The following is a 25,713-nucleotide window of genomic DNA, read 5'->3' as shown; positions in this document are numbered from 1 at the left end:
TGAACATCTTTGCCTCTAAATCAAAAATAGGAATATCCAGCGGCACATAAACATGAAAAAGAACTCTAAGAGGAAATGAATATACAACTGAAGAACACATGAAACCAAGACTTCTTCAGAGTGCTCTAGTGACATTAGAAACTTCCTGAGATGAGAAACGAACATCTGATAAACAATGGTCAGATGAATGCTGTACTAGACACAACGCATTGAAGGAAACATCTGGCTTAAATGCAATTGAAAAAAAAAAAAAAAAAAAAAAAAAAAAAAAAAATCCAACCAAACCAACTAAGAACAACCGTCGTAATGGCTGTAAGCTTATCACTGTCCTTAGATGGTGGACTAACAAAACAAATAAATAAATACGCTGAAAATCACAACAATATAGTTACACGAGGAGTTTCAATTAGTAGCCACTGAGAGCTGTGAGCTCGGTCACAAAAACTTATTTAATGAGCAACATTCTTTCATGAAAGGATTACTGAAGTTTACGCAAGTGACACTGTAATCAGTCTAGTACATTTCAGGATGACAAAATTGTTAATAAAGTAATGTTCATATATATGGTGCATTGTTTTTAGTAACTCGGGAAGTTAATCTATACTGCAGAAATGGAGTAAATGTTGTGCAGCAAAAGAAATCTGTAAGTAAATGGTTAGCTGTTTAGACTCAATTGTGAAATACTGTCATTAAAAACTGCAAATAAATTTGTTTAGGGATATTTCCTCCACTTTCTGCTGTTTTGAATTTGGAAACCATAATGAAATCCAACTGATATCATTATGTTATGGGAACAAAAACTGAAACGTCAGGCTGTTAGCAAAAACATCTTGAAAGTGATTCTGCACTGGACTATGTTTGTAGGTCCACTACATGGTTCATTCTTCATAAATCTTTAACATTGTCATAACAATAATAGACACCAGAAAATATGCAAGCATTTTTCAGCATATTTTCCTTACTCGATTTGACTCATCTCATGTACCAACCCACATTACACTGTCTGCTACTGTCATGCAACTGTATTACTCACGCATTGTTCACTTTTCATGTTTTACTGTCCTCGTGAATACCAGCTGATAAAATGAGTATCAAATTAGCCAATGAGCGGATAAAATTCCATATCAAAAAACAGATTGTTTGCTGTGAGAAATATAGCAATGTTTTCAGTAAATCATGGGCATCAAATGAAAAGTGTAATCAATATTACATTCCATCCTGAATTTCCCATTGTTTGAAAAGTATAATCAGTTGGGCTGACTATCTACATGTGGCAAAAACTAAGTTACAAATATCTGCCAAATATCAGAGAAAAATACACCTGATAAAATGTGGCACATATAAAATAAAAGCAGTTACTCTGGGAAAAAATATTTTACACAGAACACTATCAGCAATATACATACAGGTGAAATTATAATATTTTTAATGTGAATATTGGTCTTGCTTTTAATTTACACTCTAATAAGTTATAGGAGGGATTGCTAATAATGTAGTGCTTTACTTCAGAACCAGCAATAGCAGCACTAATGTGGATGCAGAGAGGCACTGTTTTGTGGCAGCAACCAAAAAGTTTCCTAGCTGAAAGGAGCAGCACACTGGCATAAGCCAGCAAATCAAGAGTCAGGAGGCAGTAAAGTGCACCGACGACATATCCAGTGGCAGAGTTCCCCCACATCCTCATCATTTGATGAGCCATGTGTAAGTTAACAAATGCTATGGATGTAGCAGCCATTACACGCCTAATTCCTCTGTACTGGGTATTTATTATGTGTGACAGTACATCTGTCAATGTCATGCTGCTGATTTGGGTGAAGTGGACCATTATCTAAGTTGTAAATAAAGGAGTAATTAACAGCTTTAATGTAAATGGTGACAGTATACACAAATAATAGAGTGAGCTGATTGCCTGCATCCTACCACACTGAAAAATCTATCACAATCAGACAAATCGACCCTCTGCTAATAGTGGAGAGTAGTGTTCCATTACTGCAAAATGAACACTTGTTACAATCATCAGGGGCATTCATATCACTGTCTAAACGAAGGAGTTATTGAATGCATGAATTGCATGGCAGCAAACACTGTGTACAGAAATCCTGAGCACATGACTGCTGCACCAATGCTACTGAAAATGCAGCAGCAGTACCACACTTCACACCCCACAAATAATGTAAGAATGTGCTCTATAACAAATATAATTTTCTGCTAGATCAAATGAGTATGCAGGTCAGGTTAGAAATAGAAAATAATAAACAATTATCACCAATATTGAAAGGAGATAAGCTAATGGTAACAACATTAGAGTGTGGAAAATGTGTCTGTAATATCTGGCAAAAACTGCTTTGTGTTGCAGACACTCAACCAATGTGGTTACGAATAAATTCCTGAAGATCATGGGTACTGGCATATATGGTCTTCCCCTAGTTAGACTCAATCTTCTGGAAAAATATAACATACCAGATAGCTACAAGTTTGACAGCTGATGCAAGTGTAGGAACAATGTTTCCAAAATTGTTGGGTGTAAGTGGAAAGAAAATTACAAAATTATAGAGTTTTACAGAAAGCCTGGTAATATTTACAAGCAAATACATAATAATTTATTAATTGCAAACCTTAATGCCTGCTTTACAGTTCCCGTCACAATGATGAAACATTATAGTTTCGCCCAAAGCATTATTTTATGCGTAACACTTTTGTTTCTCTTAAATTCAATCTCCCTGGTACACTGAATTTTCTCTTCCTTAATGTACATCTCAACCCATCCTACATGAGTGAAGACTGATCTTTACGGTGGACTGCAAGGGTGTACCCAGGATCTGAAGTGGGGGGGGGGGGGGGGGGGGGGGGGCAGGTCATACTAGTCTCAGGAAACAAGGACTCGAGACAACATATAGCACTTCTTATTAAATAAAACAGATAAACCAGTGAAAAACTGCTATTAATAAACATTTTTAATACAAGAATGCAGCTGCCCCCCCCCCCCCGCCCCTCGCTGGGTGCGCCCATGGTGGACTCTAAAGAACACAATTACTTGATGAAGAAGCAAACAAAATAACTACCAATGTAGTTAAAACGTATTAATTTAGAAAATTTACAGATTAATATGTCAAATGAGGTTTTTGTAAACATAAAAGCTGCTTCATTCCTTTCAAATTGTCCTCTTCTGGACCACTCTTGAGTGCTTTTCAATTTTAAAAAAAAATGTAACAGATCAAAATAGTCTCAAAAAGAAAGAACAGCATAGATGAAGATAAGTAACCAGTGAAACAGTGGCAAAAAAACTGGGCCTTTGCACTTGTAATGAAAATAAGTAGACATTTGAGAACACACTGAAATATAGAAGGAAAGAATACATCCGCAATGGGAAGACTGAAAATGTGAGGAGAAATTAAAGCAGGTGCTGCAAAAGAAAGCATAATCATGAAATCAGCTGTCAGAATATGAATAAGCAGCACGATTTCTGTAATGTACATGCTTGTGCTAAATGGCAAATACGTCAGTGTGTTCAGAATGTGCATAATACTACAGTACACCACATTTTCAGATGGTGATTCATCCACTGACATTACTTTTTATTAATTCTAACTCATTTAAGGAACTAAGAAGTTTACTCTCAATTGTATATAAAAACTAATTACTTACTGGTCCTAAAATCTTTGCAAAGTTGTCCACAAATGAAAATATTGGCTCCATACAAATGTCCACAATATAAGAATGATCTGTAAAATGATTGTAGAAAAGTGATTTCACAGCTACCCGGAATCTGTACAAATGCCATTTCAAGAACCTCCTATAAAAGAAAATTAGGAGCATTTAATGAACAAACAATAGTTTGTCTTACACACTAGTTACTTTTACTTAATGGAGAAACTGAAACAGCAATTAAATAATGTAACAATTCAGACATAAGTAATGGGTGGAAAAAATTCCACAGTCATACATTCACCACTAACTAGCACATAGTTTTTTTGAGTTTCTTTCAGTATTACATTGTCGAATATAAGTGATCATCTAACAGTCATGTCAAAAAGGTTCTCATGAAGTTCTTCATCAGTATAATTTTGTGCTCAAAGACATCCATATTTGTATACTTATGTGTTTTATGCACAGAACAGTAATTGTGATTGGAACATACAGGTGCACAAACATTTCCATATACACTTTTATGTTCTGAGCACACGTCACGTTACTGTACTGAAGCAAAAGTGAAAGCAACAATCAAGAACACTGTACACAAAGTCTTGAGTTCTTCATGTGCCAATGAAAAAGAGAAGACATGTTTGTTGCTGCCACCTTCTTCTTCTTCTTCTGTCCAAAGACTGGTTTGATACAGATGTCCATGCTATTCTATCCCTTGCAGTCACCTTCATCTCCAAGTAGCTACTGCAACCTACATACTTCTGAATCTGCTTACTGTATTCATCTCTTTGTTCCCCTATTCAATTGTTACCCACCACACTTCCCTCCAATACTAAATTGGTGATCCCTTGATGTCTCAGAATATGTCCTTCCAACTGATCCCTTCTCCTAGTTAGATTGTGCCACAAATTTCCTTGCTCCCTAATTCTATTCAGTACTTCCTAATTAGTTACGTGATCTACCCATCTAATCTTCAGCATTCTTCTGTAGCAACACATTTCAAAAGCTTTTGTTCTCTTCTTGTCTAAACTGTTTATCGTCCATGTTTCACTTCATTACATGGCTACACTCCATCAAATACTTTTCTAAAAGACTTCCTGACACTTAAATCAATATTCCATGTTAATAAACTTCTCTTCTTCAGAAACATACATTTTATATCCTCTCCACTTTGGCTATTATCAGTTTCTTGCCGTCAAAACAACAAAACTTATCTTTTACTTTAAGGGTCTCAGTTCCCTCAGAGCCACCCAATTTAATTAGACTACATTCCATTGTCCTTGTTTTACTTTTGTTGATGTTCATCTTACATCCTCCTTCCAGTATCCTGTCCATTCCATTCAACTGCTCTTCCAAGTTCTTTGCTGTCTTTGGGAATAGCAATGTCATTGGCAAACCACAAAGTTTTTATTTTTTCTCCCTGAACTTTAATTCTTACTTCAGATTTTTTCTCTGGTTTCCTTTACAGCTTCCTTACTGTACACACCAAATAACATCATGGATAGGCTACAACCATGTCTCACTCCCTGCTTAACCACTGCTTCCTTTTAATGCCCCCTCGATCCCTGTAACTGCAGTCTGGTTTCAGTACAAGTTGTAAATAGCCTTTTGCTCCCTGTATTTTACCCCTGCTACCCTCATAATTTCAAGGAGATTATTCCAGTCAACATTGCCGTAAGCTTTCTCTAAGTCTAGATGTGCCATAAACACAGGTTTGCCTTTCCCTAACCTATCTCCTATGAAAAGATGCAGGTTCAGTATTGCCTTGCGTGTTCCTACATTTCGTCGGGACCCAATCTCACCTTCCCTGAGGTCAGTTTCTACACTTTTCCATTCTTCTGTAAAGAATTCTGTTGTGACAGTGCCACGACATTTAAGAGTGCCACCACGTCAGTAAGCGCAAACGGCGATAGAGGCGCTCCGCAACTCGGCTGAGTGCGGGAGCGCCACCTAGCTACGAACGGCGCCGGCCGCAAGTCACGACATGGCAGTCGAATGACCGATACAGAATTGGTAGCATGTAACCAGCTATTGTTTCTACGTTTGTATATCCACACAATTTATTAGTGATTAAAGGTTATAACACTTTTTGGCAACGAGGTCGGATATTTTTGTTCCTGCGTTGTGGATTTGTGTGTTCATGTCGGGCAGACATGGAACAGGTTATGCAAGCGCTCACTGAACAGCAAACACAGCTGACAGCTGCTATTCAGGCATTGTCGACGTTGCTTACTCATCGTCTGTCTTCCTCTTCTCCGCCTCCATTCCCTCATTATGACGAGGCTGCTGGAGACTTGGAGGTTTATGAGAAGCGTTTGCGGCAACACTTCTTGGCTTTCGGCGTTGTTGACGCTCCTATGTGTAAGTCGTTATTTCTATCTTTGATTTCCCCACGGATCTATCAGCTGCTATCTCAGTTAGTCCCGCTGCGGGAATCTGCCTCTCTGTCCTTCCAAGAAATGTGTGACATTGTCTAACTATTACCGAAAAAACACCCACGTCGTTGCCGCCCGTGTGGCGTTCTACCGGTGTCGTAAACAGCCCCATCAATCTTACCGGGCTTGGGCGACGGAACTACACGGTCTGAATAGGAAATGTCAGTTTGTCACAGACACTCATCATGAGTCTTATGCTGATTCAATGGTTAGGGATGCTATTCTACGGCTTGCTCCCGATAAAGAAGTTCAGCAACGTGCCTTACAACTGCCAAACCCATCGTCGTCGGAAGTTCTAAGCATCGCTCAATCGTTTGAAGTGTCTCACGCTGCTGGTGCGCAAATAGACGCGTGGTGTGATGTAGGCACTATACAGACCACTTTCGACACGGACAATTTGCCTGTTTCCCAGGGGACCGACGATGTGGCGGCGGTTCACTCACGTAAACAATGTCGCGTTGGGCTGCCACGCTCGCAGCGTAAACAGCAGCCACAGAAGCAGGTTCGTTCCGCACTTCCTTCTTGTCCACGTTGTTTCGTACAGCATGACAGGGCCGCGTGTCCAAAACGTTGGGCCACGTGTAATTCATGTAGGAAAAAATGCCACATTGCTTCTGTGTGTCAGTCCCCTAAAGTTCCTGTCGATGAGGACGAGGCATCGGACATGGATGTTAACTGTGTGCTTTCTCAAACAAATAAGTTAAACAACTGTTACTGTTAGTGTTCTGGATAAAGGCATTCGCATGCAAGTGGACACTGGCTCTGCAGTAACTCTCATTAATTCTTGCACGTATTTGGAGTTGGGCTTCCCTCCCTTGTCTCCAGTTACGCGAAATGTGAGAACTTATAATAAACAGAAAATTCCTATCGTTGGCCAGTTTGATGCTTCCACTGCCTACAAGTCTGTTGTTCGGCCCCTCACGTTTTACGTGGTGGATCATGCAGGCACTGAAAACCTGTTCGGTTACGATGCTTTCCAGTTGTTTGGGTTCTCCATTGATGATGATGTGCACCTCATATCTGAGGATATTCCATATCAACAGCTGGATGGATTGTGTTCTGAATTCTTGTCCGTGTTCTCTGCTGGTCTGGGTCGTGCCAAGGATTTTGAAGCCCACATTACTCTTAAACCTACAGCTCGCCCAAAGTTTTTCTGGGCACGCCCTATTCCGGTGGTGTTGCGTGCACCTGTCTTGGCTGAGATAGACAGGTTAACAGCTTCAGGGATTCTCCTTCCTGTTACCTCCAGCGAATGGGCATCGCCAATCGTGGTGGTTTCTAAACCAAACGGGAGTCTGCGATTGTGTGGTGATTTTAAACCCACTGTCAACGCTCAGAGCCTCATTGACACTTATCCTCTTCTCCGTCCTGAGGAGTTATTTACCAAGCTCGCTGGGGGCCAGTTCTTTTCCAAACTTGACTTATCGGAGGCGTACCATCAGTTGCCATTGGATGCGTCTTCCAAGGAATTTCTCGTCATCAACACTCCTTGTGGGTTGTATCAGTACCAACGGTTACTGTTTGGCGTCGCCAGCGCGCTGGCCATTTTTCAGCGGTTTTTGGAACAGCTCACGGCTTCCGTTCCCGGCTGCATAAACTATCTGGAAGACATTGTTGTCACAGGGGCCTCCACTGAGGAGCACTTTCGCAATTTGCGTTCACTGTTTCGGGTTTTGCATTCGGCTGGGTTGAAGTGCAATCTGGACGAGTCACAGTTCTTCCAACCCTCCATTGTGTATCTTGGTTTCCACTTGTTCCATGAGGGTATACGTCCTCTACGTCAGCATGTTGCGGCCATTACCGCTCTACCCCAGCCGTCTACGGTAAAAGAACTTCAGGCGTTTCTAGGCAAGATTGCTTATTATCACAAATTCATTCCATCCGCGGCGGCGGTAGCTCATCCTCTGCATCAGCTGCTACGCAAAAACGTTCCTTTCTGTTGGACCGACGAGTGTGAGCAGGCTTTTGTCCGCCTGAAGGCTCATTTGCAGTCGGTGCCTTGTCTTGCCACATTCCGTCCGGGTCAGCACTTGGTTCTGGCGACTGACGCGTCCCAGTATGGCCTAGGGGCTGTTCTCGCCCATCGGTATGAGGATGGGTCAGAACGACCCATTGCCTATGCTTCCAAGACCCTCAACGATGCGCAACGGCGTTATTCTCAAATCGAAAAGGAGGCGCTCGCTACCATTTATGCTCTAAAAAAGTTCAGCGTTTTTTTGTATGGTTCTAAGTTTCACCTCATCACCAACCACAAGCCGCTGGTCTCTCTGTTCAGCCCATCGGCGTCGCTTCCAGATAAGGCAGCTCACCGCCTGCAATTTTGGGCCTTATACTTGTCTTGTTTTCACTATGAGATTCACTATCGCCCCACGGCCCAGCACGCCAACGCTGACGCGTTGTCGCGTTTGCCGATGGGCCTCGACCCGGTTTTCAATCGAGATGAACTACTCTGTTTCCACATTGATGAGGCAGAACGTCGTGCGGTCGAGGGTTTTCTGCTTACAGGTTCGCAGGTCGCATCGGCTACTGCGCGGGCCCCGGTCCTGCGTCAGGTGATCGGTTTTATTCAACGGGGTTGGCCGGACAGGACCAAGGGCCGGGCATCGGATCCCTTTCGCAACTACCATGCCTTGCGCCTTCGTCTGTCTTTTCATGATGGTGTTGTTCTTCTGGCCACGGATGGTGCATCTCCATGGGTCATGGTGCCAGCCTCTCTTCGCAAAGATGTTCTCAAACTGTTGCATGAAGGCCATTGGGGGGATTTCTCGAACTAAGTCCCTGGCCCGCAGGCACGTTTATTGGCCCGGTATTGATTTGGACATTGCCCACATGGTCGCTGCGTGTGGTAAGTGTGCTCAACAACTGGCTGCACCCCGTACAATGCCCTCTCCGTGGCATGACCCGGCGCAGCCATGAGAACGGGTGCACGCTGACTTTGCCGGCACCTTCCTCGGCACTTATTGGGCTGCTGTTGATTGACGCCTTCTCGAAGTTTCCGTTTGTTGTTCGATGTCCGTCGCCCACCACTGCGGCGACGACACTGGCTTTGTCCAAAATCTTTGCGCTAGAAGGTCTTCCATCCACAATCGTCACGGACAATGGCCCTCAGTTCTCTTCGCAGGCCTTCCGTGATTTTTGTACTGGACACGGGATTCATCATGTTACAGCACCGCCCTTCCATCCGCAATCGAATGGGGAGGTCGAGCACCTTGTCCGCACTTTCAAAAGCCAGATGAAAAAATTCCTTAGTGATTTTTCCACAGATGACGCTCTGTTGCATTTTCTGAGTTCTTATCGCTTCACACCTCTGGGTGATCGCAACCCTGCTGAACTCTTGCATGGCCGCCAACCGCGCACTCTACTGCACCTGCTTCAACCTGTCAGGCCTTGTACTGTGTCCCCTCGTGCGGGAAAATACTCGGTGGGCGCCGACGTGTGGGCACGAGGGTATGGATCTCGCCCTAAATGGATTCCAGGGGTGGTCAAGGCTCTTCGCGGCCGCCGGCTTTGTGAAATACGTACGGACGACGGCATGGTTGTTCGCCATTACGACCAGATGTGCCCACGAGTGGTGGCCACGCCGGTGCCACCACCCCTTCCTTCGCCTCCACCAGCCCGAGAAGCCAGTCCTGTCGCTGCTGCCTATCTCCCGTGCATGTTGCTGCAGCCGACGTTGCTACCGCTTCCGAGTCTGCCGGAACCTGCCCCAGTCGCGACGCTGCCTTCTCCGGGACCCATCTCGCTGGAGCACACCCCCAGGTCCATGACACCTATGGATGCTGCTCCGGAGTTTTTACCCATCATCTCGTCCAGGAGGCACGTTCCATGCACGGGCTTCCGTCCTGGACATTTTCGACCGTACTCTCGTGTTTCTCCGCAGGATCTTCTCGGGGCCTCCCAAGAGGCCATGGATGTCTCCGCGCTGTCCGTGTCTCCCAGGAAGTGAGTGTTTTTTTTCAAGGGGGGAAAAGTGTTGTGACAGTGCCACGACATTTAAGAGTGCCGCCACGTCAGTACACGCAAACGGCGATAGAGGTTCTCCGCAACTCGGCTGAGCGCGGGAGCACCACCTAGCTACGAACGGCGCCGGCCGCATGTCACGGCACGGCAGTCGAATGATCCATACGGAATTGGTAGCATGTAACCAGCTATTGTTTCTACGTTTGTATATCCACGCAATTTATTAGTGATTAAAGGTTATAACAAATTCATGTCAGTATTTTGCAACCATATCTTACTTCACTAATAGTTCGGTAATATTTCCAACTGTCAGTGCCTGCTTTCTTTGAAATTGGAATTATTATCCTCTTTCTGAAATCTGAGGGTATTTTGCCTGTTTCATACATCTTGCTCATGAGATGGAAGAGTTTTGTCAAGGCTGGCTCTCCTAAGGCTGTCGGTAGTGTTGTTGTCTACACACAAGGCCTTGTTTCAACTTAGGTCTTTCAGTGCTCTGTCAAATTCCTCTCGCAGTATCATACCTCCCATCTCATCTTCACCTATGTCCTCTTCCATTTCTATAATCCTGCTATCAAGCACATCTCTCTTGTGCAGACCCTCTGTGTACTTCTTCCACCTTTCAGCTTTCCCTCCTTTGCTTAGGTCTCATTTTCCATCTGAGCTCTTGATATTCATACCAACAGTTCTCTTTTCTCCAAAGGTCACTTTAATTTTCCTGTAGGTTGTATCTATCTTTCCCCTAGTGATATATCCTTCTAAATACTTATATTTTTGTTCTGATCATTCACGCTTAGCCATTTTGCACTTCATGTCAATCTCATTTCTTAGACTTTTGCGTTTCCTTTCGCCTGCTTCATTTACTGCATTTTACATTTTCTCCTTTCATCAATTAAATTCAATGTCTCTTGTGTTACCCAAGGATTTCTATCAACCCTCATTGTTTTAACTACTTGTTCCTCTGCTGCCTTTACTATTTCATCTCTCAAAGCCACTCACTCTTATTCTTCTCTGTTCCTTTCCACTACTCTTGTTAATCGTGCCCTAATGCTGCCTCAAGCTCTCCTTCATTTCCTACCTTTTTGCTATTCTTCAGTTTTAATCCATAGTTCACAACCAATAAATTATGCTCCGAGTCCACAGGAATGACTTGCAATTTAAAATCTGGTTCTGAAATCACTGTCTTACTATTACAAGATCAATCTGAAACTTGCTGGTATCTGCAGGTCTCTTCCACGTACACAATCTTCTTTTAAGATTCTTAAACCATGTGTTAGCAATGATGAAATTATGCTCTGTGCAAAATTCTACCAGGCGGCTTCCTCCTCTTTTCTACTTTCGCCCAGTCATCTCCTCCCCCCCCCCCCCCCCAAAACACACACACACACACACACACACACACATACACACACACACACACACACACACACAAAATATCACTATTTCTTATTCTTCATCTCCCTTAACTATCTGAATAACATGTTTTATCTCATCATATATTGCTTCATTTTTATTTTTTTCCTGAGCTAGTTGGCATATAAACTTCAACCACTGTGCTGGGTATGGGTTTTGTGCCTATCTTGACTACAATGATGCATTCAATATGCTGTTCATAGTAGTTTATATGCATTCCTCTTTTCTTATTCATTAGTAAACCCACTGCTGCAGTATCCCTATTTGACTTTGTACTTATAACTATTTATCCACCTGACCAGAAGTCCTGTTCCTCCTGCCACCGAACTTCACTAATTCCCACTATATCTAACTTCAATCTATCCATTTCCCTTTTTAAATTTTCTAACCTATCCACCCAATTACTGGATCTGACATTCCATGCTCTGTTCCATAGAACTCCAGCTTTGTGTCTCCTCATAACAACATGCTCCTGAGTAGTCCCCACCCAGAGGTTCAAAAGGGGGGGCTATTTTGCCTCTGGAATATTTTAACCCAGAGGGAGCCATCAGCATTTAACCATACAGTAGAGCTGCATGGCCTTGGGGAAAAATTTTCGCTGTAGTTTCCCCTTGCTTTCATGCATTCGCAGTACCAGCACAGCAAGACTGTTCTGTTTGATGTTAGAAGGCCAGATCAGTCAATCATCCAGACTGTTGCCCCTGAGATTACTGAAAAGGCTGCTGCCCCTCTTCAAGTACCACACATTTTTCTGGCCTCTCAACAGATACCCCCTCCATTGTAGTTGCGCCTACGGTGTGGCTATCCGCACCATTGGGGCATGCAAGTCTCCCCACCAATGGCAATGTCCATGGTTCATGGGACGAGGGGGAGTGGGGGTGGGGGGTAGGGAGGTGAAGCCACATGTAAAGGTGCTAACTTTAATACCTTAATAGGTGTGTTCTCCAGTCACTGTTTGATGAGAAGATTTTTTTTTTATCTATCCAATTACATTATGTTATTTGGTCTGTATTTTTCACATTTAATAAATGTTTTTACAGGAGGGTGACTAGGAGGACTCTAAGTGATCACAGTTTGATTTCCCCATCTACACTCAATTATCACCATCTCAACACACGAGCTTTCTACAAAAGCAAATGTGAAGCATACAGGGGCAACAACTCTCAATACAGTTCAACTGGCTATTCGAGCATTTTCTCATTTTCTAGGAACCCTGCATGTCCTCAAATTCAGCAGAATGTGTCCTTACAATGTCAATTTAAAGGAAATATTTGTCCTTAATGTACTGGACTATTATGTCTGCTGAGTACCACTGATGAACATTTTATAAGGTGTTAGAACATACCTAGAGTCTCCCCTTATGGATCGTCATGTGCATTTTCTCCCGTGTTTCGGTAGATAGTTGCTATTTCATTTCTGCAGTGTGTAGCTGGAGTCTGCTCAAACAAATCCTGTTCAACAAGTCTTTCATGCGAAGCCCAGCATCAGTGGAAAGTGTTGGTTTGTTTCCCATTACATACAACATGATTTTTGAATCTGAATTTTATTTGCCCATTTGATACAGTGATCCCAAATCAGTCTAGTGCATTATTCATTTTATTGAAATGTATTAACAAGAACAGTGAAACACAAAGAATAATCAGTATTCCGGCAAAGAACTAAGCAGCACTTCTGCATGGCGTTAGCAGTCAGCGCAGGTTAGGACAGCACTGCTGCTGTTGTTATATTTGTTATTCTTCATGTTCACTGTACTTGTCAACACTCATCGATAAAACGAATTTGGGAGCACTCTCTTGAAAGCACTTTAAAAATAATTTTGTTTTTAATGGGAAACAAACCAACACATTCCATCACACTTCGCATCACATGAAAGACATGATGATTAGTATCTGTTTGAGCTGATTCCAGCTACACGCTGCAAAAATGAAATTGCAAATATCTGCTGAATCGTCTTAGAAAATGCTCGATGACTCTTAGGAGAGACATTCTGTATATGTGATTACATCAAAGAAGCCTCACACTCCATTACACCCAGAATCAGATGCAGACCCACTTTAAAGGCAGAAATTTAAGTTTATTCAAAAGATACATTCACAGAAAATAATTGAACAACCAAATTTATTCACATTCAGTTCCATAAATATGAAGAACAGTATAGCTTCTCATCTCATTTTGTTAAATACATGTTCCATAGATAATACTCAAGAAGCAAGTTATGATCTGTGATATGTAAAAGAGACATACAGACCCCTCTTATTTCGTGAATAGTTTGAGACACAGAAATGAGGTTTTTCAGGAATACGCAGAGGGAAAAATAATTTTATTGATTTTTAATCCCCTCGATCCTTGTACCAACTGAGAAATTGAATTACGTTTTTCTTTTTTTACATGTAACAATGTTTTTTAATAGTTTTTGAAATCCCCTGAAATGGCGAGTACAGTGAGACAACGCTTGTCAGTGTTGGCACAGAAACTTCTCACAGTGATTATGCGAAACCCAACTCTCACGTGTCAGACATGGGTAAAGCAGGTGGAAGACTGTTTTATTGGTATAACATTGGGGAAAAGCAATCACTCTACAAATGAGATTCCTTACAATCACCCATACAACCCATTCTACAATATTGCTTAAGTATGTGGGACCTGTATCCAATAGGGCTAATAGGGGATACTGAATGTATACAGAGAAAGGCAACATGAATGGTCATAGGTTTTGTCTGACCCATGCAAGAGTGTCATAGGGATGCTGAACTGCCAGAGTCTTGTAGTTAGATGTAAACCCCTACTTGCAAAGTTTCAAGAACTGGCTTTAAAAGATGACTCTAGGAATAAGCTGCAACCTGTTATGTACCACTCAAAGGGATCAGCCTACAAAGAGCCATTTAAACATTCTTCCTGCACTCTTTATGTGAATGGAATGGGAAGAAACCCTAATAATTGGTACTAAGGGATGTACCCTCTGCCATGCACTTCACAATGGTTTGCAGAGTACAGATGTAGATGCAGACTCTGAGAAATTTGCTAAAATCAAATGGAATGACAGCCATATTATGTTATGGTGGTGTAAATATCACCAAGTGGAACTCTCATGCCAAGCTCCATTGCAGCTATCCTCCCCTCCCCCCAACAAAATCCGTTCACTTACACATGAATATACACGTACGTCTAAAATAGTTTTCCTAAGCACTTTTGATACACTAGAAGTCAGCACATAGTTCAGATTACAGCAATCTTAACTGACCCTGTATCTATTTTGTATAACGTCTTAGTAGTGTAGGCCTATTTTCTTGCTGTGTGTAACAGGACCTGGCATGAGAGTCTCACTTGATGGTGTTAGCACTGCAACAGCCATTTCCAGCCACACTGCCTTTCAATTTTAGCATGTTTCATGAATAATTTTGGCCCAAGTTTCAATGTCTACATTAACAGGCAATATATCACTGTACTTATTTTTTCAAGAGGTTTTGAATGCTGTTAAAAAAAGTTTTATTCTTTACACCTAAAAAAATACTTGCTTCAATATTTCAGTCACTACTAGTGTTGGGCAGGTTTAAAATTAGTTAGGCCTACTTATTTCTGCTCATGAATTTTGTAATGGTATAGTAGTAGTTCTTAAGGTAAAATGACATTAGCCTGCATTTGAAAACATTTCATTTCTTGTGTGAATTATCTAAAAGCTACATATTTCATTCCTTTCTATGCCAAGCTTAGACAACTGCACATCATTTATCCTTCTGGTACTGTATTTATGAATATCTTCAGTTAATCAAATTCAGAAGGGTTACTGACAATAAATTTCAATTGTATATAAATGAACTGTGATGCTGTTGTCAATATTACAGGCTGAGTAAACAAATACCTATAAACTGTATATTAAGGAATTCTACACACAATAAATAGTTTCTGCCTAAGTTAGGTGCCATCTCAAAATACTATCTTTGAGGTCATAAATGAATGAAAATATGCAAACAATTTAAATTACTGACTTTTCCAAAGTTCGCCATTATTCTTACAACAAAATTAGCTAACCCTAGACATTTCAGTATGTGTCCTACGTGGTTATCTAGTTCAAGTTTTCAACACACACACAACTGGAACTTTCTCTTATCTTTTTTCCCAGCTGTGGATTCTCAGCCTTCTTTCCTCTAAGTTCCTTCTATACCTTGAACAGCATAACTTTGAGACTGAGAGATTGCAGTGGTGAGTAGCAGTGTTGCCAGAGTGCAGCGAATCACACTTGACAAGCCTCTACAAAACAGGCAACACAGTCGGCACATGGTGCTGAAGTGAGGGAAAGCTAGGACTGAGGGGTTGACCTCTACCACCTGTCTCACAGAACCATCAATTGTAAAATTATATTAATCAGTGTGTAATGATATCCTAATCCGTTCCTGCATAATCTAATTTGTTCTACACTCCATCACAAACGTCATGATCCCTCTCCTGTCCCGTCTCGTCCCCTCCTTATAACTAGTTCACTACTTGCCCCAAGTAGATGGTGTGTCAGAGGACAACAGTGAGTGTGTATAAGAGAGATCAGTATTCTTCAGTGGATGACAACAGACGAACCAAACAAATCTTCAAGTACATGTGACAACAGAAGTCGGGATTCAAGCAGCCAAGAAAGATTTTCAATAAAACTTCTCAAGACTAATAAGGCAGCTGGAGAGGACTCTATAATTGCTGAACTCTGGAAATGTGGTGGAAGTAATGCTGTGGGCAAGCTCACCAAGGTCATCCAGAACATCTGGGAAACAGAGAAATTACCACTTGATTGGAACACGGCTCTGATCCATCCCCTTCACAAAAAGGGAGATGTTACTGACCTGAACAACTACCGTGGAATTTCTCTTGTCTTGGTAACACACAAGATTCTCCCAAGGCATTATTAACAAGGGCAGAAGATTAACTGGACAGTCAACTGGGAGACTATCAGGGAGGTTTCAGGAAAACCAGATCCTGTGCTGAACAGATCCTCAACCTTAAAATGGTATTGGCATACTCCAAGATGAGAAACGGCAAAGTGGTTGTCACTTTTGTTGATTTCAAGAAGGTCTACGACTCTGCTGATAGACAAACACTTAACAAAATACTCCAGGAATTAGAACTAGACAACAAAACCCACAGACTCATTCTAGAAACCTTGATAAACACCCATTCGAAGGTCAAATTTAGAGTTGAGATCTCAAAAAGCTTCAAGATAAAGGCTGGAGTGAGACAAGGGGATGGACTCTCCCCTTTTACCTTCAACTGTGTCCTCGAAAAGGTTGTGAGAGAACGGCGCAAAGAACTGACCAATTCGGGTGTCCAGAGTGGTGGCTACGTGGGCCGTAAGAATGAAGGACTGATTGTAGATTACCTGGCTTTTGCAGATGACATGACACTGATTGCTGATTCTCTTGAAATGACAACAATGCAGGTAAACTAACTCAGAAAACAGGCACCCAAAGTCGGTCTTCAAGTGATGCGGGAGAAAACAGCTGTTCACCAGCATCAAAGAAGCTAACAAAGATGTTATTAGACCTGGGAAAGAGCAAAAGGACTGAGAAATTTAAGTATCTCGGCAAATGGATTGAACCCAACTTATCAGAAAAAAACGTCATTCTTCATGAGAGTCAACAAGTTGGAATTAGCCTATTGACCGACTATGAACACCTACATCAAGAAAAGCCTGCCACGCAACCTGAAACTTAAGCACTACACGACAGTCATATGACCAGAAGCCCTATATGCCATGGAATGTCTTTCTACGAACTGGAGAGGTCTGATGGAGAAACTGGAAGTCAGAGAGAGAGGAGAACCCTCAGGATGATCCTAGGCCCGATAGACGAACCTGAGAACTTCAGAAGGTGGCATAACTCTGAGCCCTACAAACATATCGAGAGGCTCTCTGACTGTGCAAGAAAAAGAATGGTAACTTTCTATAGCCATGTTGCAAGATTGCCTTCAAACAGATTAACCAACCATCTGTTCACCTTCTGGCAAAACAAGAAGGTTCGCACCACTTGGCTAACAGAAAACGAGGACATTAAAGAACTGGGAATAACTGATCTCCAGAACAGACAGTCTGTGAGACTGACTCTGAAGGAAGTCCGAAGATTTCAAGAAAAGCCCCAAAGAAAAGATACCCCATGGACAGAAGAAAGGAAGGAGTTACACCGACAGACGATGCAACAGTACTAGGCATAGATCAAAGCCCAACAGTTGAACAAGTGTGGTCCAAAGTAGCCTCATTCGGAAGAAGAAGAAGAAGAAGAAGAAAGCAACGTAAGAGAGGAAGATACAATAGACAGTGACAACTTTAGAACAAAAGTCTTACAGATAGAATGATTTTGTGCAGTTTTATCAAAATTTAACATTTTCATCAGTTTTTTTAATCCAAAAATGGTGTTTATACACCTAGCAGTAGAGGTTTCAACTAAAAAAAGTTACACTTAGGAGGAGTTTGCTAGTTTTGAACTGCCACTAAAGCCCCTCTCAGACTTCTGGGGTGTGTAACAGGGAGTCACTGGAACCTGTGCTCCATTGGTAGTTGAACTGTTTTATTTAGTAGATTCCATGAGCAAGTAAGTAAAAATCATTCAGAGTCTTGTTGTTTGAATTCCCTTTCTGCCGTTGTTGCATTTTTCGATCCTTTCATCATGGTTTCTTCTTTATTAAATTACAGAATACCCACAAATAAAGGATTAATATTTAGTGTTTATTTTATGATGCTCTTCCATTCTTTAACAATGTTTTCACTATTCAAAAGTAGTGTTTCTAAAGAGCTGTAATTCACCTAAGCCCTTCATATATCAAATCTTTAATCTGCACTATAAAAACTTATTGTTACAATTAGGCCCATATCAGATTAAATACTTACAGAACCAAACCTGGAGCTGCTGTCAACTTCCATCTTATCCTGACCATAATTGGTATGAAACCAAAATGTGTATTTTCATTGCTTTACTGGATAAGGAGTATCACTTCAAATCATAATAATCCATTTCAGACAACTGTGAAAACTGGAAAAAGAAAAATAGAATGCACATTCCATAAATGACATTGCAAATGCAATTTTGCTCAATGACATCACAAATACAATTTTGCTCAACATTTGATTTTTTATGTCTTAATTACTCAGATATAAAAGCAAAACAGATACAAATCTCCTTTTTAGAGAAACAGTAACTGTTACCTACAATGTGCAACATAAAATAAATGTGATAGGTGATTCTGACACAACTAAAAAATGCCACCTATAAGTAAAATGTGGCATGGTTTTCAGGATCAAATTTTTCTTGTTCTGGAATAAAAATTTCTGACTGATGTGCATCTGATGAAGACACTACTATTTTATGCGCGTACAAGCACGTTAACTATTCTCACGCATTTTGTATGTCCATCCTTTTTACAGGAGGTCTTGGGTACCACAGCTGTTTACTATTGCAAGGAAATGAAACGCCTGCACCCATTGTTATGGTTTTATTATTTTGTAACTACCAGTTTCTGCACTTCCATGCGCCATCTTCAGACCATAGTTAATAGTGAAGGGGTTGACACGATCCCTATATATACCACATCAGTGGCCAACACAGCTGGTTATGCAGACAATCTGTAAACTTTGGCTTCAGCACTCCAACCATCAACTGCCAGTTGAGTGATTCAGTTGGCAGTTGATGGTTGGAGTGCTTAACCAAAGTTTACAGAATGTCTGCATAGCCAGTTAAGGCCACTGATGTGGTGTATAGGGATCGTGTCAACAGCCTTCAGCATCAAGTACAGTCTGAAGATGGCACACTGAAATGCCGAAACTTGTAGCTACAAAATAAATAAAATCATAAGGACAGCTGCAGGCATTTCATTTTCTTACAATTCTTACATATTGTTGTGTTTAGAATCATCCTTACTCAAAGTCTAATGTGACAGACTCACTGTGTGCCTGCCTCAATGAAACTGCTCTTATATCTTTGGTCTAAGTAACTTTTAAGCATGAGATGTCAAGGATAAGTTTAGGAGATGAAGGAAGGAAGGAAGTATGGTTCAAGTTAATGTTCATAATAATATTGGTCAATAGGAAATGAAAATTTGTACTGCTGAACATCCTCACAATCAGCTTTCATGATTCACAGACACTACAAGAAACTAAATCAGGGAGAACTGGCAGGTATTTGAAAAATGGTCTAACGGAATACTAAATGTCTGATGTACTTCACTTACTTTTTGCTTTCATCATGTTACACTTTTAACTTCTTTTTTGTTGACTTTTCTTCAACTAAGAAATGAGGAGCAATAAAACACGTGAATCTGCAATGTAAAACCTTTTTTCCTTCCCCAGTGCTATATCCTGTGGAGCATACAAAGCTGTAAAGCATGTTGCATCCCTCCCACCCCTTTAATGTATCTATTCACATTCCCACAAACATAAAATGTCAATTTATTATTGAAAATCATGCAACTGTGCACATCTCATTCCTTATACAGTATTTTCTTTGAGAAATTTTAAGGCCATTAGAGCCACAAATCTCTAACTGTAGGAAATAAGTTATAAATATACAGCATTTCAAAAATTTGTAATTATTAACTGTCATAAATTTGTCATAAAAATTTAAATAATGTATGTTTGATATTTTTAAAAAACCAATAGCTAAAAAGATTTTCTGTCCAATATCCTGTGTACAATATATGTACTGAAAAAAAGATTTATATGAACAAATAAATAAATAAATACATACTTCTCATTCACTATCGGCTGTTAATCCTGCAGAATCCCTACAGTAAAATCTGATTGTGGCTGGAGAAAATAAGCCACAGGATAGTAAAAGAAAAGCTTCACAGCCACATCTTGTATACAACAAGTGGAAATTTAAAAGTAAAGAACTTGTCTAAGAATGTTACAAATTCCAATCATAATTTCACTTTAACTCAATGATTGATCATATTCATTGTGTTAGAAAAAAATATATGGTGCTCTAATGCAAAAATAGAATTAAGTAACACATCAGACACTTAAATAGCTAATGCACTGCATGAGCCTTTGTCCTCAACCTGTTGAAACAGAATCATGATTTACAGTAGACCCTACCAATATTTCTTTATACAACCATTATAAGTGCTACATACAGAATATTTTCAACTACTTTGAAGTGAGCCTTCTGCCCACTAACAATCTCACTTTTTCATACTCCGGCAGCATGGAAGAAGATTCAATAGGCTCTATACCATACGCCATAATGACAGTGATCTAGTCCTGTACTAGTGGCTGTGTGATTTCACATGATATTTTGCTGTCGCATTCACGGACTACAGAGTTCTTAATTGTTTATCAAGAGCATACAAAAAGTTTATACACAATGTACCACCAATACTAGACACCATGAAGAAAATACGGTACCCTACATTCATTTCAACATGATCTGGATTTAAGCTGTGACAATATCCAACAAACATAGCATCAGCATTTTTCAAATCCATAAAATAAAAATATGTTTGGACTTGGTATCGTCATTTTCGTCTTGGTAGATTCTGAACATGGCTGACTCAATACATTTTCATAAGACAGAATACCAAATCAACAGGTACCTATCACGTTTTCCCATGATCCAGGCTCTGTTGCAGCCTCAAATATGTACCACAAGGGATAAAATCACAAAGTTTCTCTACGATTTTTCCTTCATGTTTTTAGTAAGCTATTTTCTTAACCAATATGAAACTTTGTACATTTCTTACGAAAAATCTGTGTGGGACCACGCTAAAAAAGTGTAATAAAAACATAAAATAGATATGAGTCGGAATCTTGTGCCAACTGACAAATATTGTCCCTTCCTTTAATGGTCATTCAGAATAAAGAACCAATTCAGAAAAATCTGAGATCCGATAATAAACCGCAATTATTCGTGATTTCTGTATAATACGAATTTCTTAATGTCTATTGAGGCCAAACACTCCCGCTGCAAACGACGTCGTTAGTAAACAATAAATCCGAATCCTAAAAGTTATGCCCCAAAGTTGAAAATTTATTTGTAGCGAATTGCATACCGTATAAAGATTTCCACTGTGGCTAACGTTTTAAACATCTACATTTACTGCTAGTTCTGGATAAATATCGCAGAAAAACTAACATGCAGGCAGGACTATTTGGAAATTTCTCAAATAAAAGATAAGACACTGTGCATTCTGTTCGCAAAAGTGTAAACAAACAGATGGTAATGAAAAACATAAACGTGCTGTTTAGTGTTTTACCAATCTAATACAAAGATTTGGTTACACAAATTTAACAGAGGTCGGTAATACAATCTGAGTTGCTGGTACCTGTTCAAGCAACCCGTACAAGATATTCGCCGTCACACGTTTGTACATTTTACTCAGTAAGTACTTGTGTCATATGGTTGTTGTCATACAGCTTCTGGCATTTCCACAGATATTTAAAACCACAGCCTTTGGTGTGACTAATTTTAATGTATGCACAAATTAAACGTGATGAGGAAACTAAGGATAAAAAGGCATTTTACGGGGTAGATACGCTTATTCAATGTTTTAGGTATCTCATTGAGAATTGTATGGATAAGAGATTCTTCGGTATTCTTTCCGATGACTGACTTTTATACTATTTCTTGCTCATGGGGTATTTAAAAGCTTACTGGTTTTTAAAGGGTAATAATAGCATGGCTTTCCAACATAAAATTAAACTACCATGCTGCTATAGTCGAAAAAACGCCTGCCTGTGTTACAGACGACCTTGGTCGAAATGGAACAGTAAAGTGTAACATCTGTGGAGGAAAGTAACAGGCAATTAATCTCTGTAGCGCACTGATTTTGACCGCGCTGTTCGAAGTGTGAAAATGCAACCGCAGTCTTCAACTAAATTTTACGAAGACTTATCAAAAGTTCTGGAAGACGAGCTAGCTGAGAATAAGAAGTGTATCGATAGACTACTTGAAATGAGGGGTAAGCTTATAGACTTTATGTGGAATTTACCCAATATAACAGAAGCAAACAAGCAAGCCAATAACAGAGAAGTTGTCAGTAGCAAATAATATAATTTTTCATATACTCTAAAGCAATCTGGTATACATTGTAATGCTTCAAGTTTCTGGTAAACGATCTCATTTCCACTGTTCTGTACTTTCTGTATATTATGTATTCTGGAATACCACGTACCCTCTGTCACCTAACGTATGGTGGGTTCTGAGGCACAAATATAGCGTCAGATGTAGTTGTATTGTTGCGGATATATATTTTTAAGATACAACACAGCTCGCATGACTTCAGCGTACTCGCTTTCATCCTGAATATGAGTGCACATATTCAGAACAATTATACGATTATTACATTGTTCATGATTACAATCAAAGTCGACCATCATTAAGGTACCATGATTTCTTTGTTCTTTTAATTTTATCCACCACCCATGTTAGTGAAATTTTAACTGTGAAGCATCTATGAAGTAGTATCCGATGATGCTTGAGACTCCAGGTTTAAGCTGTTTGTTCGAATGACTGACGTAACGTATGCAGACATCGTAATTTATTCAGCGATAGATATAAAGTACAATTGCAAACTAAGGATACATGCCACTAATGAACTGAGACTTGTCGGTACGTGGAGAGTAATCCGCGCTAGACTCTTCAGGGTCAGCATAAAACACAAAAATAAATGTAAGATTAATGAAAAAATATTTCTTTTGCATAATGAGCTTCCTCACATTGCACTCGTTCATACCACAAAAAGACGGTTTTGGGCGTAAGTATATTTTACTCGGTTTTCGTGACAGTTTCCAAAGCTCGTTGTTTTGGATGATCCAAACATGCAACAAATTAATGTATTCGTTACATTCCTTAGAATTTCAGTCCCACTAGACGAAGCTGCATATATCCTTTGAGTCAGTTTACAGGAGGTTAGATTGATCTGCGCTTTCCGAAAACCCTGGAAAACCCTTTAATGGCATACGACGCTAATTTGTAATCTATAACTGTTCTGTGTTCACCTAGCGTTGTACTCTACAGGAATTCGCACGTGAGGTACATACACTTTACTGTAACACAAACAAAATATCTCCAAGTTGTCCCACATCGAAATTTCCATGATTTGACAAATTACTAGAACCCATATGAGAAAGTGCCTCCTCTCATAAAAAGATGCTTGACCTGGAAGAAACTTCTCCAGTTTTCCCAAACTGTAGTTATCTCTAAGTTCTGTGAATCACTATGAAATGCAGGTAGAAAGGTTTCTTCCCGTTTCACTTGCGGACACGACAAAGAATGATTGCCTACATGTCCCCGTGCGAATTGTAGCCATTCTTTAATTTTGTCTAAGCACCCTTGACAAAAGAAGACTATTCGCAGGGAATGGGTTCTTGAAATCTTTGTGATATATTAGGCGTTTTTCATCGATTATGCGACACAGGATTTTTCCTCATTTCTTGTACTCTGCCACTAGGTACCGTACTTAAATAAATTTGAGTTTATTCACCTTGCATTTCCTTGTATTATGTTCGTTGTCTCCTGTTAAACCGATCTGATAGGCTACTTCAGTAGTATTCCAATAGCGTGCTTTGTAAGGAATCTATTTCTCACGTGATCTGCAATCTCCTAGCATCCTACCAATACATCGAAGACTGGAAATAGTTTTATCTGAAAATTAAGCTACGCGACTGTTCCACTTCATATCCTCACACTTTAGCCACTAAATTTTAAGTTTAATGCAATGCACAGTTCCACATTTCTTGATAGTGCAACCAGTCCTTGCAGCAGGCTGATATTTCATCCAGATTCAACGGGATATTACTAGGGTTTTATCAGATAACAGTTCCTGATAAGTAACGACGTCATCTGCGAAAAGTCTGAGGTTCCAACTAACATATCCGCTAAGTCATTAACGTATATGGGGAACAGTTTCCTGAATTACGCTTGATGGTGCTTCTCTGCTTGTTCACAGTCTTCATCCAGAATAACGTATTATGTTCTGCCTGTCGGGAATTTCGATTCGAGTTGCTTATATGGTTAGTTATCCCATATGAATACAATTTATTTAGCTACTAAGCGTCTGTTTATTTATTTATTTATTTATTTGATTAATTTTGCAGTTCCATAGATATTTGATGCGAGCGCATCGCTTGGATGTAAAACTTGTCAGATTACAGTAATAACCAGATATAAATTTGCATAAGGTTTACGATCTAATTCGTACACAAACCGTTACATAAAAATGAGCCTCTAGTGCACAGATAATAAGTCAGTAATAACAATCATACAAAAGGCTTACAATCCAATTCATATATAAAAAGATACGTAAAGAAATGAGACATTAGTACTAGAGGTAGATTCGTACAGTAACATTTAAAATTCATCATAATTCAAAAGTCCAATATATTAACAAAAATGTCTATAAAAAAAGAGCTATCCGAAGACAAAACGATTTTTTTTTAAAATTTAGGCAGTTCCCTAGTGACTGGAAGTTCGTTATATATCTTTCTGTCCTAATAGTACACTCCCTTACGTACTACGCTGAGATCTTTTCAAATCTTTCGTAGATCGTGTTTACTTTTTGTATGGTGATCATGGTAAGAATTGTTAATTTTGTATATTGGTTGAGTCTTGTTGACAAAGCACATAAGTGAAAAAACTTACGCGTATGGCGTGTTGCGATCCCCATCGGTCTAAATAAATTCTTGCAAGAGCATCTAGGGTAGACTCTGCTCGTAAATCTGATGATCCGCTTTAGTACCACATAGACTTTACTAGCTTCTGACATGTTCCTCAGAATATGACTCCGTATGTCACAAGTGAATGGAAATATATTAAATATTCATCTTCGATAGTTTCAGTGTCACAAAGTGATCCAATGAAGCGAATTGTAAACGCTTCCCTCCTCTGTCGTTTTACATAGATCAAAGGTGTGAACTGATCAGTTTAGGTTAGTGAATAAGGAAACACACATTCTATAAATTATTCTTTCCTTGGTCTAGTAGTTAACATTATCGCGGAGGTATCGAGGTCGGTTCCTTATGACCTTGACGTTGACGAGACGTTGGATCTTTTTTTTTTTTTGCCATTAGGAATTCTAACGCGTGACAAAAATAAGTCAGGGTTGTCGGAGAGATTCTGTAATACAGTTTTATTGTGGTCGTTTGGAAGTCTGAGCTGCGTGGTTTGATCAACGGACGCCTATATACAGTTGCTAATATGCAGCAGACGTTTTCCTTTTCTTATTTTTTTTAGAAAAGACCCATCATACTGCTTGTATACTGATGAAGATTTCTGGCATTTTTGCCTACTGCTGGTCTTGC

At 40.1% G+C, this 25,713-nt stretch overlaps 1 protein-coding gene across 1 annotated transcript in view; it reads right to left on the bottom strand.

Annotated features, from left to right (window-relative positions):
* The window catches only part of LOC126481278 (palmitoyltransferase ZDHHC16B), an 87,772-nt gene extending 65,848 nt beyond the window's left edge, over nucleotides 1–21,924 (bottom strand). Inside the window, exons 1-3 of the mRNA XM_050104910.1 lie at nucleotides 21,738–21,924; nucleotides 18,310–18,451; nucleotides 3,646–3,793 (exon numbers count right to left, since the gene is read on the bottom strand). Of these exons, the coding sequence (XP_049960867.1) occupies nucleotides 3,646–3,793; nucleotides 18,310–18,356 (195 nt within the window). The 5' untranslated portion in view covers nucleotides 18,357–18,451; nucleotides 21,738–21,924. The remainder of the gene's footprint in view (nucleotides 1–3,645; nucleotides 3,794–18,309; nucleotides 18,452–21,737) is intronic.
* Between the last annotated feature and the right edge of the window lie 3,789 nt (nucleotides 21,925–25,713).

The sequence above is a fragment of the Schistocerca serialis genome, chromosome 5 (genome assembly GCF_023864345.2).
Source record: "Schistocerca serialis cubense isolate TAMUIC-IGC-003099 chromosome 5, iqSchSeri2.2, whole genome shotgun sequence".
In the NCBI taxonomy this organism is placed as follows: Eukaryota; Metazoa; Arthropoda; class Insecta; order Orthoptera; family Acrididae; genus Schistocerca; species Schistocerca serialis.
This window is presented reverse-complemented; position numbering and strand designations above follow the sequence as displayed.